The following is an 18,963-nucleotide window of genomic DNA, read 5'->3' as shown; positions in this document are numbered from 1 at the left end:
CTTGGCACATGGTAAGCGGGCAATCAATGTTACCTTTTAGTATTAGCATAACTCATCAGTATTTTTCAAACAAATATTTTAGATCAGTGTTTCCCAAACAAATTTGACCATTGGGACTTTTGGTTTTGAATACCTACTAAAACCACAGTTTGAAAAGTGCAGTTTCAGATTAGGCTATTAGTATATACAATTAAGGTTTACTTTTATTCTAGCTTAATGAAATTCATCAGTTATGCTAAGAACATTTTGTCTATTGTGCAGCTTAATAATTGAACTGTTATAATTCTGTTAATAAACACAACTAGTACTAATACTGTACATATTGATAAATAAAATTTATATAAAAACAAGTTTCAAATTATTTTTTAAATATCTACTCATTTTCCTTTCCATGTCACTAAAAAGCATCCTGATCCTTATCAGATTTCTCCAAAAGATTGTAAGGATTAGTTATTTATTCTTTTAAACCCCTAATTTATATTATACAAGAAGGTTCTACTTAATAGTATATTTTCTATTACTTCCTGGTAAGTCATTTATTTTATATGGGTGCATAGTAGCTATAAATGCCAACAATCTACACAGAGAGCTTAGCATATGTCCTATTATGACTCAAAATATCTGTAAAGCAATTTTAAACATGTATTAATGTACTACTAATTGCCATAATGAGAATAATCCTCACCACCACCCAAGAAGTGATGAATGGATGTATGAAAAGCATATCTTGATGAGCCAGCTACATTTATACAGGAATAGGGTTAATGGTGCACATTGGGGTAGGATGATTACTCCTAACCTCATGTTATCGTAAACTATCTCACATGTGATGTAGCCAGGGCTTGGACAATGTAATTATGTTGGTGTCAGGCTGAACACAGTTGAATTCGTTCCCAATATAATGGGAGAAATTTAAATTAGGCATTCTTCTCTTCCTATTGAAAAATGACCACATGTTCATAAACACAGTGGAGCAATGTTTCTACACTGAGATGTTGCATTAGGTCATGTTAGAGTGGAAATAAGGCATAAAATCTACTAAGAATTTTTAATACAAGCTCTGATTCTTTGTACATGTAGAAAGATCATAAATATAATAATGTTTTGCTACACAATCAATTTTGACCACCATATCAATCACCAACAGACATGACCTTCCACTGGGCACTATGAAAATATCCGTGGCTTTTTGCTTTCTCAACATTAATCTAAATTTATTAAATATGAATTTTTAAAATCTCTATTTATGTGGAAAACAATTTTGTAAGGCATAGGTCTCTATCCATGAAGGTAGAGGCTGTGTTTGATTTTTTCTACTTTTATGTGCCTGGCAGCTAGGACAGTGCTTGACATAGAGTGGGAGCACAGTAAATATTTGTTAGATGAAAAAATAAGTGAACTTGACAGATTTTGTGTTCACTTGTTTTTGATAATTCTCTCCCTTACTTTCTGCCCTCTAGTCCCTGTTGTAAATTTCATCTATACACTCTTTTTCCTAGATATGCCTTCATTTAAATATTTATATCAAAATTTAGTCTTTGGAGCCACTTGGAATGCTTGTTTAAAAAACAGATTCTTAGTAATTTATCTCAAATCTACTAAATCACAATCTCTGGGGACGGGGTCTTAGTAGTTTTAGTTTTTACCAACCCCCCAGAAGATTCTTTTGCAAATGTCCGGAATTCCAATTTAATGATTTCACTGAATCCACTCCGTTCAATGTACTCCTATGCTTGTCAATAGAATCCCTTCTTGACAACAAACTCCTGCTGGGCGGATGAGGCTGACCTGCATAGCAGTCCACACTGCACGGAGAACAGATCCACACAACTAAGTGTTGATCTTGGTTTTCAAAGAATGTTAATAGTCTCTCCTTTAATGCTCATTGTCCCCAAATGGCTCTTCTTTAGGTATATTCCCTTTGCTGATCCTGGAAAACTGGAGAAAAGACTAGGGGACTGATTCTGCTCCAGATTAGATTTAAGTGAGATTACAGAGAAAGCACTAGAATCATTGTTTTCTAGTGTTTTGAATGTGCATTTGTGTGAATCATTATAAAATACAGCTCCACAGCAACACACACACTAAATAAGTTTCCATCACCTGAAAATATTCATTAATAATTATTAGATGAATAAATGTTTTTATGTCCCTTTTCAAATAATGTTTTAATATCTAAATATGATTTGATGATTTTGGAAGATTAGATTTGGCAGCTATAACTTTTAAACTCTAACAGTTGAACAGAAGTAAAAATTAATTCTGAAAGCATATCGCTCCGCTATATATAACTGACACTTACTTGATTAATACTTAATTCCTTACAGTGCCCTTAAATTTGATTTGGCCCATCTTTGGCATAGTTACTCACATACTGCTTAAACACTCTAATTAACTATGCTTTAATTATTTGCATTTTCAACATATTAAAGCAAAGCTGAAAATTATTTCAATTACGAATCCAAGAAATTACAATTCACAGAAATGATTCACAAGCAAGTAATGATTCACTAGTCTCCTAATTCTTTCTTAAAACTTATTCTTTATTAGGATTCTGTTTCTGTTTCTGCCATTTAATGGTCTAGTCCTGAAAATTTAGAAGTTAGTGTCAGAACAGAAACATCTGATGTTAGATCTCATATTCATCATAAACCAATTGACAAAATATGTTTCATTAAGTAGGCACACAATGGCTGGCAGGTCCTTTTGTTCTCATTTTTGCATTTGATTTGGAATTGATGCTTATGAGGCCACTCAAAGGAAAGCGACATGGGATCCGAGGCCCACCACACCCCATCTTTCTGCTGTTTCTACAGAGATACTATCTATGAGAAGGCATCATTTCCAAACATGGCTTCTTGCAGGTCATGTTTGTTTCTGGGGTGAGCACCACAGGGGCAAGGACAGGAAATAATAGGGCAGGAAATAAACTACTTACAAGCTAACATGATCAAATTTGGGTAAAGACTGACAACTTTGAAAAAAATGGATCTGAGCTAGCTTTATACTAGAAAGTGTTATATTTTACTTAAATTCTTGTAAGTGCTAAACACTCTACGTGCATGGACCTGTTAAATCCTCACAGCAACCCTCCACAAAAAGTACTATTATGAATACCATTTTGCAGATCAGGAAATGAAAACTAGAGAGGTAAACTAGTTTGCCTAATACATAGCAAAGCTGGGGTTTCAGTACAGCTCTGTCTGATTTTGGAGCTGATTACTTTACCACTATACTATATAATTAAAGTGAGAGCATGCATGTAATAAAACAACAAAATACAACAAACATAAAAACAACACAAGAATCAAGCAACACACAAGGGGGTAGAATAATTGTACCCCAAAACCTAGGTTAAGAGAAAGTGAGGCAATTTGAGCTTTATCAAAGCAAAGAGGTTGCTAGCTATAAAGCTCTTACTGTCTAGTGGAAGAATGTAGTAGCTCTCAGCTCTAAAAAAAATTTTCTATGGTTCTCTTAATAAACAATACTAAACAACATGAGTTACTCAAGGGAAATGTCAACCTTCTTTAAACAGCCCATTTGTGTGTTGTTTTATTGTTGTGTTATATTATTTCAACTAGGCCTCACTTATTTCTCAGAATAGCTAAAGCTTTCAAAGATCATAGGATATGATCCACATAATGCATAAGAACATGAATGGCAAATGACATTTTGGTGACTCTGAAGATGAAAGCAAACCTTGCTTATTTTTGAAAGTCCACTCAGTCTCCTTTGCCAGCTCATCTTCCTCTAATCTCCATTTAAATTTTGGTGTGGCTGTTATTGCTACTGCCTGGGGCTTGAAGAAATGCCACTTTCTTAGGTCATTTCGTTCTCCCAGGGTTTCTATCACATATCCCTGGGCTGTGTCTCCCCTATTCCCACTGCCACACCTGACCTCCAAAGGATTTCTTCTCTGAACTCCAGACCTGTATATTAAAATTCCTCTTTAACATCCCCACTTGCATATCTCAGAAGCATTTCAAAATCAATATGTCCAAAGCTAAGAGAAGAAAATTTCATACTCCTCCTCCAGATTTCTCCAAGTAAATGTCATTACCTACCATCCATGTGTTTCCTCAATACAAATTCCTGGGAGTACTACTTGACTTCCCTCTTCCCTTATCTCCTTTGCCCAACACCCAGGCCTGACAACTCTATCCACTAACTCTCTCTACACTCTGTCTGCTTTTCTCCATTTCTATTGCACCCCCAAGGGCAAGCCATTTCACACTATGTAGGCTGTAATGAGTGCCTATGCTCCCTTGCAGATTCATCCCTAGTGTTTCATTGTGATTTTGATCTGCATTTTCCTAATGACTAATGATGCTGAGCATGATTCATGTGCTTATTAGTCATTTGTATATTTTCCTTGACAAAATGTCTACCCTTTGTCCATTTTTTAATTGTGTTATTTACCTTTTTATTATTGAGTTGTAAGATGTCTTCATATATTCTGGATGCCATTCCTCATCATATATATGATTTGTAAATATTTACTCCCATTTTGTGGGTAGTCTTTTTACTTTTTAAATGGAATCCTTAACAATCCCCAAATGTTAAATTTCGATGAAGTCCAATTTATGTATTTTTTTCATTTGTTGCTTACTCTTTTTGTCATATTTTAGAAACCTTTGCCTAATCCAATGACTGAAGATTTATCCCTATGTTTTAAGAGTTTTATAGTTTTAGCTCTTGTATTTCAGTCTTTGATCGATTTTGATTTTGTATATAGTGTGAGGAAGGGAGTCCATCATCATTCTTTTGCACGTGGATATCCAGTTGTCCAGTAGCATTGTTGAAAAGATTTTCCCCATTGAATTGCCATGGGATTCTTACCAAAAACCAATTAACCATAAACATAAGGCTTTATTTCTGGACTCTCAATCTATTCCATTGACTGATACATCTATCCTTATAGCAGTACCATATTGTCTGTTGTGGTTTTTTTCTTTTTCTTTTTTTTTTTTTTTGAATTTTTAAAAATTTTTAACTATGGGTACATAGTATTAATAGTTTTACATATTTATAGAGTACATGTGATGTTTTGATACAGGCATACATTGTATGATGACCAAATCAGGGTAATTGGGACATTCATCACTTTATGCATTTATCATTTCTTTGTGTTAGGAGCGTTCCAATTCTACTCTTTTAGTTATTTTAAAACATACAATAAATTATTGTTAACTATAGTACCACACTGTTTTTGTAGTAAGTTTTGAAATCAGGAAGTATGATTCCTCCAGTTTGTTATTCTTTTTCAAGATTGTTTTAGCTAGTCTGGGTCCCTTATATTTCCACATAGATTTTAGGATCAGAAAAAAAAAGTTATTTGGGATTTGGATAGAGATTGCATTTAATCTGATGACAAATTTGGGGAGCATTGTCATCTGAAAAATACTGATGTGATGTTTTCCATTTATTTAAATCCATAAATGTGATGTTTTTCCATTTATTTAAATATTTTTTTTGGATTGTTCATTGCAAATGTATAGAAATGCCATTGATTTTTATATCTTGATCTTGTATCCCGCAACTTTGCTGAAGGTGCTTATTAGCTCTAATAGTTTTTTAGTATAATTCCTTAGGATTTTCTATAAACAAGATTATGTCATCTGCAAATAGAGATAGTTCTACCTTTTCCTTTCCAATCTGGATACTATTTATTATTTTTTCTTGTCTCATTGCCCTGGTCAGAACCACCCATAAAATGCTGAATAAAAGTGATCAGAGAAGACATCTTGTCCTGTTACTGATCTTAGAGGGAAAGCACCAATTATTTAACCATTAAGTGCGATTGGTTTGTTTGTTTGCTTGTAGACGCCTTTTATCAGGTTGGGGAAGTTCCTCCTACTTCTACTCTGTTGAGTGTTTTTATTACAGAAGGGTGCTGGATTTTGTCAAATCCTCTTTCTGTAATAATTTTAATGATTATGAGGTTTCTCTCCATTTCTCTATTAATAAGTTTTATTATGTTAATTGATTTTCAAATGTTAAACCAACCTTGTATTCTTCAGATAAATCCCACTTGGTCATGGGAGATATATATATATAAAATCCTTTTTATATATTGATGGATTTGGTTTGCTAGTATTTTGTTGAAAATTTTTGCATCTATATTCATAAGAGATTTTGGTTTACAATTTTTTCTTCTTGTGACATCTTTGTCTCATTTTGGCATCAGGGCAATACTAACCTTATAGAATGAGTTGGGAAGTGTTCTCTTGCATTTTTATTTTGAAAAAGTTTGTGAAAGATTGATAGTTCTTCTTTAAGTGTTTGGTAGAATTTATCAGTGAAGCCATGTGGGCCTAGGTTTTTTTTTTAATGGGGAGTTTTTAAATGACTAATTCGATCTCTTTAGGTGTATAGTTCTGTTCAGATTTGCTGTTTCTTCTTGAGGAAGTTTTGGTAGTTAGTATCTTTCTAGCAATTTTTCCATTCCATCTAAGTGATCTGATTTTTTTGACATACAGTTGCTATATCCTATTCACTTAACGAGTTCTAACACATCAGTTTTTCCACTAAATATAAAATCATAACCTGTATGAAAAGTATTTAATTTAGATACTAAACCATACTATTCTTTTTGTTATTAGTAATAATAATAAAGGTTAATAAATATTGTAAGTTATTTTGGGTTTACGTGGTAATTTTAGTCAATTTACAAGGACACTGGAAATAAAAAATGAGTTCTTTGCTCTGTATATAATGCAAAATAAATTTTAAAAAGACCGATTAGCATTTGATTAACTCTTCTATGAAAAGATCATTTCATTATGTGCCTACTGCATTCGTTATTGTTATATTTTAAGGCTCAGTCTCTGGTTCTTAAAAGCTTTTCATGCCGATTTTACATCCCTGATTTGAGCTTTGGAACATGTTTTTCTCAAGGTATCTCTATGACTGGATGTTCTTGTGTAAGTTGTAACACAATTTGCTTTGGAAATCCGAGACACGTAAACTCCCCCACCACCCCAGGGATTTGTTCTGTAAAATTTGAATTCAGTCAAAAGGCCGCACTCAAGGATCCAGAAGGTCACATGTGGCCCCAAGGATGCAGGTTCCTCACCTCTCTAAAGACTTGGATTATTTTTTAAATTATTTAGGATTTGGCAGAACTCACAGAGAATTTGCCAAGCTTCATCTTCTGTGATTTCAAAATCCAAATGTACATTAGAGAAATATAATCTGCAAACTTGATTTATTTACGCAACTCAAAAGCTGTTTCATTTCCATGAACTTTCTGAATCTTTTCCTCAAGATTTTAGACTTCCCCATATTTCTTCCATGAGAACAGTGAAAAAAGCAGCTTAAAAGTCTTAAGATGTTTGGGAGAGTTTATTTTACAGACTGAATGTTGATACTGGGAAAAGTTTTAAACCTTCAAAACATATTTACATCTCCTTTGAAGATGATTTCATATCACATATATCTTATTTTCGTAAAGGTGATTGTTGAGGTTATATTAACAGTAGTAATATAATGATAATGATAATAGTAACAACAACAATGATTCTGCCTAAAATATCAGCATTTTAAATATTTCTTCTTACAAATTATTGATCTCTCTTCTGTCTAAATTGTCTATGACTTTAGATGTCTTTTTAAATGCCTTATATAAGGTAGAACTTAGCTAAATAAATAATCACTACAAATTTTACATATGTGTATATATGTGTCTATGTATAATCACAATTACATATGTATACACAGATTTTCCTTGTTAATTTATTTAAGTGATTTTAACATCACAGCTTTATCAGTTTCCTTTTGATTCCTTAAATTTCCCAAACACTTTCCTGTTTCAGTGTCTTTGCACCTGCTACTTCCTCTACATTGAGGGCTGTCCCCCATCTTGTGTGTGTGTGTGGTTTTTTTTTTTTTTGTCCTTAAGATCTCAGCTCAAATATCATCTCAGAGAAGCTTTCATTGGCCATGCTTGTTATAGACTGAATTGTGTGCCTCCAAAATTCATAAATTGAAGTCCTAGCCCCCACTATGACTGTGCTTAGAGACAGCCTTTAAGGAAGTAACTAAAGTTAAATGATGTCATAAGGGTGGGGTCCTAATCCCATAGGACTGGTGTTCGTATGAGAAGAGGAAGCAATGCCAGGGATGCACTTGTAGAAAAGATCAGGAAGAGGGAGGAAAGCCTTTGGAGAAGCCAAATCTGCTGACACCTTGATCTAGGACTTCCAGCCTCCAGAACAGTGAGAAAATGAATTTCTGCTGTTTAAGTCAATGAGTTTGTGGTATTCTGTGCTGGTGACTGAGCAGACTAATACAAATGTTGGTACTGAGAAGTGGGGTGCTGCTGTAACAACTATCTAAACATTTAAAGAGAAGCCAAAAATCTAACTTTTTTATGTGAAATCTTATGTTTTAAAATTGGGAATTAATATAAATTTGTACAAAACACTGCAGGCCAAAATCAACAATAAAAACAGCAGTAGAAGGAAAAGTATCTAAAGTAGACAGAGGACTTCAGGGAGGTCTGGGGCTAGACCACCAATGGCTCTCCTTTCACTGAGAAGCACCGAGGCACCACCCAGGGGAACGTGGGATTTCTTCACACTGTGTAATCCCTCTCTGTTTAATCCCCATCCCCTCTTCAACCTCCTTTATCCTTTTTCTTTTCTTCCATCTTGCTTTTGCCCTAGAGCTGCCAGTGTTCCTTATGTGTGCCTCACACACAGGAGTTTCTGAAATATTGGTTGTCTTTGGTCCAAGGAAGTGGGGGATAGGAACAAGGATGACACTCAGGGATAAAGACTCTCTACTTTCAGAATTAAGACGAACATTTAAAAAATTGTAATACATCACACAGAAGGGCCTAGTCTCCATCTTTGAGTGTATAAGTACACGTATGTTAAGATGGAGAACACAAATGCTAGCCACCATTTGTTAAGTGTCTTCTACGTGTTAGAAATTTTAGAAAAATAATAGCTAACATTTATTGAGAGTTTGTTCATCACCATGTGGGGAACTCTATAGTTAATAGAATCCAAGGGGAGGTAGGATAGCTCCCATAATTCCTTTTACAAAGGTCCGGGAATTCAGAAACCATAAAGCATGAAGCAAGGCCATATGGAATTTACTTGCAAAAATCTGGAGCCTCTGTAACTTTCTAATTCTAGTTTTTTGTCTTTGTCACCTCTGTCAGTCTCTTGAAACAAGGAGATCTGTGTCTTTGGAGTCAACAAAAATGAGAGGAAACTGGGGAGCTTAGTTTTCACTGTCACCCTTGTGGCATGTCCACACAGGAAGAGGGGTGATGCTTGGGAAGAAGAACCTCGAGAGAGGAAAAGTGAATGGAGTTAGGAGAGAGGAAAAGGGGTCATTGAAGGGGTGCAGGCTGAAGCCAAGAAGAACAGCCTGGGACCAAGGGTAGAAACCCTTGTGTGCTTCCCATATTGGCAAAAATAAAAATGGTATATTTTAGAAGTTTCAAAGTTGTTCCTTATATTTACTATTATGTAAGTGAGCTAAATGGATCTTTCTCATTTTATTTCTACACATTCATATTTGTTCCTAAGATTCTGCTTAATTCCTCCAAAGCCCTTTTAATCCTGAGGCTGGTTCTCCTGGGGCCCTCTCCCTTCCTGGAGAAGCCCTCCTCCTTTTTTCTTTTACTAAGACTCAGTGGGAGATGGCATAAATTCTTCTCTGGTATCAGTGGTGATGACCACGCATCTTTGGGTGCACAAAGCACAGGATCCTTATTCCTCAGCCGTCCAGAGGGAAATCCTGACTGCTGCACCTTGGTAGCCCAGCAGCTAGCACGATTATGGGCAGGAAGGTAGTGGGATTTAAACATTAATATAGAAATAATGAAAGAATGTTTCTTAAGTGTGACTTTAAGTTTCTCAAAAGAAGTCTGTTCTTACACTGAGGCATAAAATGCTGGGCTGAGAATACGAGGGCACCTAAGGCCAAGGTGAGGTAATGGGATTTCTGATGAAGTGCAAGCAGCAGGCTAAGTAGGAGTTCACTTGGCTTTGAATTCTCTGTTCTTTTTTCCCTTTCCTCCTTCCCCTTCCTGCCTTGCCACCTTGAATCCTATTTTCATAGGCGCTGAGCACATGTGAGTGAAGACTGGACCTGACTCTGCAGACTGAAGGTGATTGAAGACTTGGGTGTGAGAAGAAAGGAGGAAGGTCTGAAGGAGGCAGCACCGCACCTAACCTCAGGGCCGCCTGTGGCACTGACTCAAGAAAACTAGGGCTTCTTGCCCTGGTTGTGCTCATGAAAATAGGGGAATGACTAGTGCCATTTACAAGCTATTTAAGTGACATTCCAAGAAGTTCTTCAGCGCATTTAGTAAAGAAAGAGAATGGTTTAATAGGCAAAAAAACAAACCAAAAACAAGAACAAAAAAACCCACAAAGCAACCAGTTCTCATCTTATTTGTGATTTTTCTGTTTCTAAATGAGTACTAAAATTTTATCTCAAGTTTAATTTCACCCTATCAGGAAATAACTTTACTCTGAGAATTGTCATGTTGGTTGAAAACAGAAAACTATGTTATAGGACTTTTACATGGTACCTTGTTTATAACATATATTTATGTGTATGTTATAAACTAAACTTGGAAAGAAGGTAAGAATTGGGATTATATGCAATTATACAAATGTGTGTGTGTGTGTGTGTGTGTGTGTGTATACTTATATACTATTTGTAAAAGTATAAATACGGTATATTTCTTATTATAGCTCAAATTCCAAAGTGCAATCCACTTCTTTCTTGTGGACCTGGAGGCAGGTTCCCCATAAAATATACACACTTTATTTCTGAGAGAGCAGAGTGTCAATTTCACATACGGTTGAGTTTCTTTAAAAATCAGGAGATAATTTTTAACGGCTTAGTGTTCAAAGGGTTAATAGGACCTAATCTGCCACCTGCTAACTGCTAGTATGAGGGAAATGTGGCCCCAAAACCACTGAGAGACTGGTCGAAGACAATTTTAAAATCTGTGAAAGATATGGACATATACACTACATATATCTCAATAGCCCAGGAACAATCTTGTGCTGGTATAGAGCAGGAATAAAGACAGAAAATTAACCCTAAAGATGTAAGAACATTGCTTTTATCTTACTGGTTAATCTATTCATTTTATATAATTTTGGGAGAATCTGGTGATCATTTTCAATTTTTCAAAGTGTTTTTCTATGTTTCAGTTTTTTTAAAGCAACAGTCATTCAGGACTCATACATTCTTTAGCTGAAGTGTGTCATCAATATTTCTTTACTATGAGTTAATTTTAACCAAAGATATTTCCCAATTAGTTATCATAAACTTTCAGAATGTGTTGGTACAAATTTTTCCCCAGTCCCTAGACCCTAAGACACAAGATCTGTTATTGTTTTTCTTTTTTCTGTTTTACAAGCTTGAGCTTCTCTCCATAAATATTTTTATAAAAAACTTCCCTTAATATCATTAGATTATCTATCAGCAGAGTCTTAATTTACATTCAAACTAGTCCCAATATCAGCTCAGGGTATCTTCTAATTTTCAGCAAAATGAGATCAATGTCCATCTAAGCCTGTTTGTAAGAGAATCCAATGTATCACTGATCATAATGCCTGCTTAACAATATTTAGTCTTCTAATTTGATTGCTCAATGCTACTACATCTAGAACAATAGTTTTACTTTTCCTGTACAGATGTTCCTGAGATCTCCATTCTCAATTTCTTCCCTAAATTTTTGAAAAAACTATTCAGTAATTAAAAAAAATAACTCCATAGGTTCTGTTTTAACTTTTCCATTCTTACTCATTTTTACTTTCCACGAGACAAACCTAACAATGAAAAACAATGTTAGTTAAAAATACTATCTCTAAAGGCCTGTCAAAGCTTGTATTTAGCATATATTTTGGGGGGTTGTGGGGGTGATGCAGAATAGTCCTTAGGTTTTTCTATTGCTGAAATAACACTGTAAATCTCTTCCTACCCATGCCTTAAATTCCTCAGTATTTCTGGTCTTGCACAACAACATATCTGTGAGCTTATATGTCTTCTTAGAAATAACAGACTTACTTTGGAACATTAGCACTTATGAAATGTTCAACCACTTGTGATCACGCATTAGTGCATTTTCCAAGCTATTCTAGGCATATAGAGCAAATCAGAGAAAGTACTTACCTCTTGAAGGACGTAAGACAATGCACATCACCAATAAAGCAAGCACAGCAGAAGTGGCAACTCCAAATACGATTTTTAGCCATGTCTACATAAAATAAAGAAAGTTAGGCACATACACATTTCGTGCTAAATAGTAAAAATAGCAAGATTTTGTTTACACCTAAATCCTATTTCTCCTTCCCCACAAAGCTTTTGGTTGTCTTTCACTGATCTGGCTATAATTGCTGGAATTTTTCCAGCTCTGCAGGGACAAATGTTTCTATAGTGTATTTAGAGCAATTTCCTAATCCCAACCCACTCCAGGAAGTAAATGCTTGTATACAAATCCTCACTTCTAAACAATAGAAAACTCTGATCACATTAAATCCAGCCAACCCTTATTCTTTAGCAGTACCTGAGGCTGCATATACTAACCTTCATTTTTCCAGATGTTTTTGAAAGTTAGCTAATTCTGACTCCAGAGCGTGGGTCACTGGATCTGTGAAAACCGTTGAAAATAAGCAAGTCTGCCTTCTTAGTTGGAAGCTGAAGCCAGGACAAGGCTTTTTTCCTTTCCACGGACTTTTGAATACCGTGCCAAATTTCAAAAGATTTCTATAAAATTAGAAACAGATTTTGGGGGCGTTTCTTGGCCCTCAAATGAACTGTGAATGGCTCAAGGGAGGTTTTATAGCCTTCTCATCCTTGTAAATTCTACACCAACATCTGCTTACGTTGACATACAGAGGTTTTTATTTATTTATTTTTTTTACAAGTTAGGTTCATGTTTCATTTTCTTCTAGAAATCACTCCTGGATCGCTTTGGCAAGTCATTGGGTCTTGTATAACCTTCCTATTTGTAACCAAAAGATTAATTTAAAATAATGAAACTTTCAGGTATATACATTATACATATATCTAATTTTTAACAGAGGAAGAACACTGAAATCACATAAGATTTTGTGAGAAATACACCATAGAACTGCACTTTTTTTCTTGCTCTGGGAGATTATGAGGTATTGCAGACAGAAATGTTTTTCTTTCAGCACAATTTCTTTGTCCATATAGCACCATATGCACTTTCAGTAAATACAGAAGTTTAAAAATTCAACTGTCTAAACCCACGGCTGCTTTACTTTAAAGAAATAAAATGCCATCTGGTGAAATTTAGTATGGGTTAGGTGTGTATGCACAGGCTAGAAAGATGGAAAGATCAGTAAGAATAATTTACCAGTAGACCTTTGGAAGAATGGAAATGGCTTTGCAAGAGTGATATTTTTGCTTTCCTCTCAGAATATCTTCTGAGAGAGGAGAACATTTAGTAATTATAAAAACTTTAAAATAAATTAAAAAACCATCTGAAAAGAGAAGTAAGTCTTATGTACAATTTCATTTTGGCCAAATCGACATAATTCCAAAGCAATTGGTCATCTTGACAGATTAATAAATTGGTTGACTGAATTAAAACACACACACTCACACACATGCACACACAACAGTTTCTTGGAGTATTCTGGCTGTTTCAATGCAATTCACTTGGATGGATTCTGTGGCTCTACATAAACACAGTTGTTAAACTACTGTGTCTTTAATTTTTCCACTAATATTTTTCTTCTTTGGAAGTTTATAATTTTTGCAACCTGATTAAAACAAATTTCATAGCGACCTTTCTTGGATTATACATGAAACGTTATGAGGAAATGTTACGGAAATCTTTTGCTGTTTGCTTTAGTCAACTGGTCTGGCTGTCATGGGATGCTTTCTCCAGCAAAGAGCAGGACAGTGGCTTGTGAACTTCCTTTCAGACATTCTCCAGACAGCCCTCCCTGAATTCCAGCCTTATGAAAACTCTGTTGAGGAAAATGAGTCATTAAGCACTTACTGGCAGAGAAATGTATCCATGGCAGCTTCTGGATGAGCACCCCTCCTTTATAGTTGGTGGGGCCACCTCTTTACAAACTGAAGTAGTCTTTAAGAGTAATATCCAAGGTATGTTATATGCTTGTAGATATCTCCATGTGACTGTAAAATCCTCAAATCCAAGATGAAAGCCCCCAGCCAGGTCCCAAACGAACTGTAGTTCTGCATGGGTTCTCTCAGATTGGTTGCCTTCTTTGGAATATTTATTTAATGTGTTCTCAGAAGTTCTGTCCCAGCCTGCCAAAGCCCCAAAGTCCACAAGTACTTTCAGTGGGTGATTTCCAAGACTTTCTATTCTGGGGAAAAACTGTAATAAATGATTAGGGTATAACTAAAATGCATACTTATTAGCTTTAGCAATTAAAAATGCATTGACATGTGACTATCTGAGTACCACTTAGACTTCTACCCCTGAGTAGGGTTGTCCACAAGAGACTCTTTGGACAGGCTCTGTGGAGAAACTGGGGTACTTTAGGAGGACACCTTTAAGTCAAAATTGTTAGTAAGGGGGAAAAATTATTAGAGTGAAAGATGTTTATTTAAATTTTGTTTGTTTTTTTCTGTGGAAGGTTGGGTGAGTCAAACTGTAACTTCTGGAAAATTCTTACTGGTTTGAATTGTTTTAAGAAAAATGAGACTGACTACAGAAATAACAATGTCAAGAGTTTTTCCATCTGATTTCATGGTTTAGAGAGGTACTTTTTATAACAGAGTTATGCATGTCCATTCCTTTGGGATAATGTGTATGTTTCCTGATTTTCATCCAGACAAGGATTCTCATAAAATTTGGATATTTTAAAATATTATAACATCTTTACTGGCTTCTTCTTTTGGAGTCAAAATGAAAATGCTTTTGCTAACTTTTTTTAAACATTAAAGAAACTGGTTCTTATCTTATACGGTTAGTTAACATCTAGTCAACATTTTTGTTGGGAAAACAAAAATAAATCAGACACAGCCTGTATCCTCAAGGAGCTTACAGTCTTGTACAAGTATGCCAGGTAATTTCTTACATATTTGTTTCTTTTTGCTTCCTTAACCGCTAGCTGAGGATGAGCCTGAAGCTGGGTTTGTGTTTAGTAGAAAGAGTGTCCTCATTGGTTGGTGATTTCTGCATGGACCTGGGAGGACGGCCAGGAAGGACACATACCACATGTGTATAATCCTTAATTCAAGTCTAAACTTTGTCAGGAAATGAAAACTTTTCTCAGAAAGCAGCTCTATTAAAAATGCCACAAAACCAGAAAGGATGGCTTTGGCATGTAAAAATTTAAGGCCAAGAATTAGGATAGTAGAGGCACATCAGCTGAGCTCATTCAGAGAGGGACTCCATAAGACTTACTTTGGAATGTGACTATGTTCTCGTAAGCCCCACTGAGTAAGTGAGTTATTAACATAAATGCTTAGGTTATTAAGAGAGCTTACTAGAACTATTTAGTAATAGTAAATGTATATCTGCAAAAAATGATTTTGATATATGTTTTCCCAGAAATACAGTCAGCTATATATTTCTAGAGTATGAAAGTAAGACCATGCTGAGGGCATAAATAAGGATATCTTTTTATTTTAGGGAGGGGAGATAAAGAAAAAGGGATGCATTTATTAATCTAAAGCTATGACAAAATTATTTAAGGACACGTTATAAGTAAGGGGTATGAGGGCATGAGTGAAGCCAATGTAAGCCTTGATTTTATACTCTTTAAAATATGAATCATTTCCCTAAAACTTGCACCTAATACTTCCTAAAAGCCTGCCCATTTGATTCCTCAGATTCAATAAACATTTCTTGTTCAGTTACATACAAAGTGCTTTAAATACATTATTTCATTTAATCCATACCAAAACTTAGATAACTTGCGCAAGATTCTAACAGGATCCAGTATTACTATATTGCACTGCTTCTCTGTGATATTTCCTGAAGTTGATTTCAAAGTAATCAATATTTTTTTAAAATTTAATAGACATCTCACTGATTTTCTATTAGAAGACAGCTTCAGGGTATGGTAGTAGAATCATTAGACCTAAAATATGCATGATCCTCACATCCTCAGAGTACATTGTTACACATATCTCAAAAGAACACAATCTCACTCTGCAAAGACTATATCCAAAATATCAATTTGGTAAGGATTTTGTTAGAATTGTGATCCAATAATCAGAGAAATATTTACATAATGCCTAGGGTTAAAAGAGCTTCCTCCAGGCACTTATTTAAATTAAGGGATTCATCAAAATCCCCATCATAAAAGAGACTTTTGAGATCCAAACTAGGAGGAGTCCTGAGGTCTTCAAAGTTCATAATGAGTGTCCCATAGTTATAGATCTGGAAGAAGAGGCATAATAGCATCAAGGAGGAATGATACAGTTTAAACTACATTTTGAATCTAATCTAATTTCTAAAATCACAATTGTTGCATAAGGAAGAATATAAAGCAACACTCCTCCTAGTTTGTAATTGGTACCCACTACCTTCATAAATGTCATAATTAGATGTCAGTGGTTCATCACCCTATTGTAATTAGGGCAAGTTCTCCTTGGAGGCCCAGAGTGTTAACTACCAAGGTTGGATTAGAAAAGAGACAGAGCAGAGAAACAACCCATTTCTTTTTTTTTTTTTTTAATTTTGAGGGCTTTTAAATTTTTTTTTAATTTCAAAATTTTATGGGGGTTCATACGTTTTGGTTACCTAATTTACTTTTGTATAGTTTGAGTAGAAGTTGTAAGTGTGCCCTTCTGTCAGTTAGTGTGCATTGTACACATTAGGTGTGAATTTACCCATCCCCTCCTTCCCCTCCCACCTATTTGATTTCCCTTGAATTTTGCTTCTCTATGTACACATAAGTGTTGATTGATTAGTTCCAATTTAGTACGGAGTACATGTGTTATACACTGTCGGTGGGACTGCAAACTGGTACAACCTCTACAGAAAGTAGTATAGAGATACCTCAAAGAACTAAAAGTAGACCTACCATTTGATCCAGCAATCCCGCTACTAGGTATTTATTCAAAGGAAAAAAAAAGACATTTTGTAAAAAAGACACTTGCACTCAAAACAACCCATTTCTTTGGGTGCTGAGGACACAAAAACTCAGAATCAGTGTTTTGATGTCATTTAAAAATGTAAATATTACATCTCTTTAGAAGTGGTTAATCAACAGGAAGACTGATTAAATTGTTTAAATGGAATGCGTAAGCACTTTATATACTTTAACACAAATTATTAAAGCACATTTCTATTTCACTAGCATTTTTAGGTTAGAGCATTTTACTACTGCTAGTTAATCTTTTTTGAACACTTTTATTGAGCCTGACATTTTTATAAGCACTTTGCATATATTATCTCCTTTCATTCTCCAAACATTAGTACTGTTATTATCTTCATTTTACAGATGAAAACATGGACGCACAGAAAATTTAAGTAACTTCCCCAAAGTCACACAACTTACAGGTGGTGGAGATAGGGCATAAACTCAGATAGTCATACATTATAACACAATTTGATTAATCCATGTTGGGGTATCTGACAGGAGGGTATCTATGGATACAGTGATTGGGATGTACAATCTAAGCTGAAACTAGGAGAAAGTGAAGACAGAAGGAAAAAATAAATGGGCTAATAAACTGGATATCTTGATGAGTCCAAAAATATGTGTCCTGGTAGTAACTGAATAATAGAGTGGGAAGTAAAGAAGTTTTTACCAGATAGCAACAGGCTTCAGTTTAAGATTTCAATTCAAGGTCAAGGCCTAGGGTATCGTTACAGAAGTGAGTGGCTGACATAGAGGAGAGAAGTGAAGGTCCCCAGAGATAGAGATGGCAAAACAGTGAGAGGCTAAGGTATTATTGTTTGGGATAGTCACCTGAGAACTTAATTTACCCCAAATTATGGCAATAATTGGGAGCAGGAGAAAAATATTAATACCCTGAGTCACATTCTTTATAAAAGAATTGGAGAGGTCTATAATCCCAGCTACTCGGGAGGCTGAGGTGGGAGGATCTCTTGAGGCCAAGAGCTGGAGACCAGCCTGCGCAACATAGTAAGACCCTGTCTCTAAAAAATTTATAAAAATTAGCCAAGCATGGTGGCATGCACCAGTAGTCCTAGCTACTCAGGAGGCTGAGGCAGAAGGATCACTTGAGCCCAGGAGTTCCAGGTTACAGTGAGCTATCATGGTGCCATTGCATTCCAGCTTGGGTGACAGAGCAAGACCCTCTCTCTTAAAAACAATAACAATAAAAAAAGAGTTGAAGAGATTTCCAGTTCAAGGTGGCAACCTGAACATGTACATTGATCTCTTTGCCTTCTGAAACTCCACTAAACTGACTGTAAAGGAGGAAAAGGATACAGACATACAGCAATGAAGAGAATGGAGACAGTATCCTCAGTGGATAAAGCAGTACAGAAACAGCAGCTGCCTAGGATACTCTCAGAAAGGAACAACTTTGCCTGGCAGAAGCACGAAACAGTTTCATAGTGGAGATAGAATTTACCACTAAGGGTAGGAGAGAGAGATGGGGCTGAAAAAAGAGGACAAATTGGAAATCCATACATGGACTCTTTACCTCTGGGTGCAATATAATCTGTAGCTGGGCATTTATCTCAGATAAAAAATAGGAGATTTAATCTTAAGAGATATTAAGCTGATACTGGAGAGTATGAGAATCAGTGCACCAGAGTCAATCTAACCCTGCAGCTTAATGCCTTCCTGACCTTTTATCCTTTTTTTGTTTTTTTTTTTTTTAATAATCTTACTTTGGCCAACAGCTACCGGATGACCTTTTATCCTTAAACCCAACAGATGCATGCCAGAGTCTCTCCACTCTTACTTCATTCTGTATCTGCTATAAAAAACAAGAATCTGTAGGCAAGAATAATAATCTTTTTAAAAAACTAAGAAGAATCAAGACTCT

The 18,963-nt window shown here is 35.4% G+C and overlaps 1 protein-coding gene across 1 annotated transcript in view; it reads right to left on the bottom strand.

The window, feature by feature from the left end:
• The window catches only part of LOC123643399 (fibroblast activation protein alpha), a 67,952-nt gene extending 55,291 nt beyond the window's left edge, over positions 1–12,661 (bottom strand). The window contains exons 1-2 of the mRNA XM_045558913.1: positions 12,568–12,661; positions 12,154–12,238 (exon numbers count right to left, since the gene is read on the bottom strand). Coding sequence (XP_045414869.1) covers positions 12,154–12,238; positions 12,568–12,573 — 91 coding nt within the window. The 5' untranslated portion in view covers positions 12,574–12,661. The remainder of the gene's footprint in view (positions 1–12,153; positions 12,239–12,567) is intronic.
• Positions 12,662–18,963: the final 6,302 nt, after the last annotated feature.

This window comes from Lemur catta, chromosome 8, assembly GCF_020740605.2.
Source record: "Lemur catta isolate mLemCat1 chromosome 8, mLemCat1.pri, whole genome shotgun sequence".
Taxonomy (NCBI): Eukaryota; Metazoa; Chordata; class Mammalia; order Primates; family Lemuridae; genus Lemur; species Lemur catta.
The sequence above is the reverse complement of the archived record's forward strand: the minus strand, read 5'-3'. Positions and strand labels throughout refer to the sequence as shown.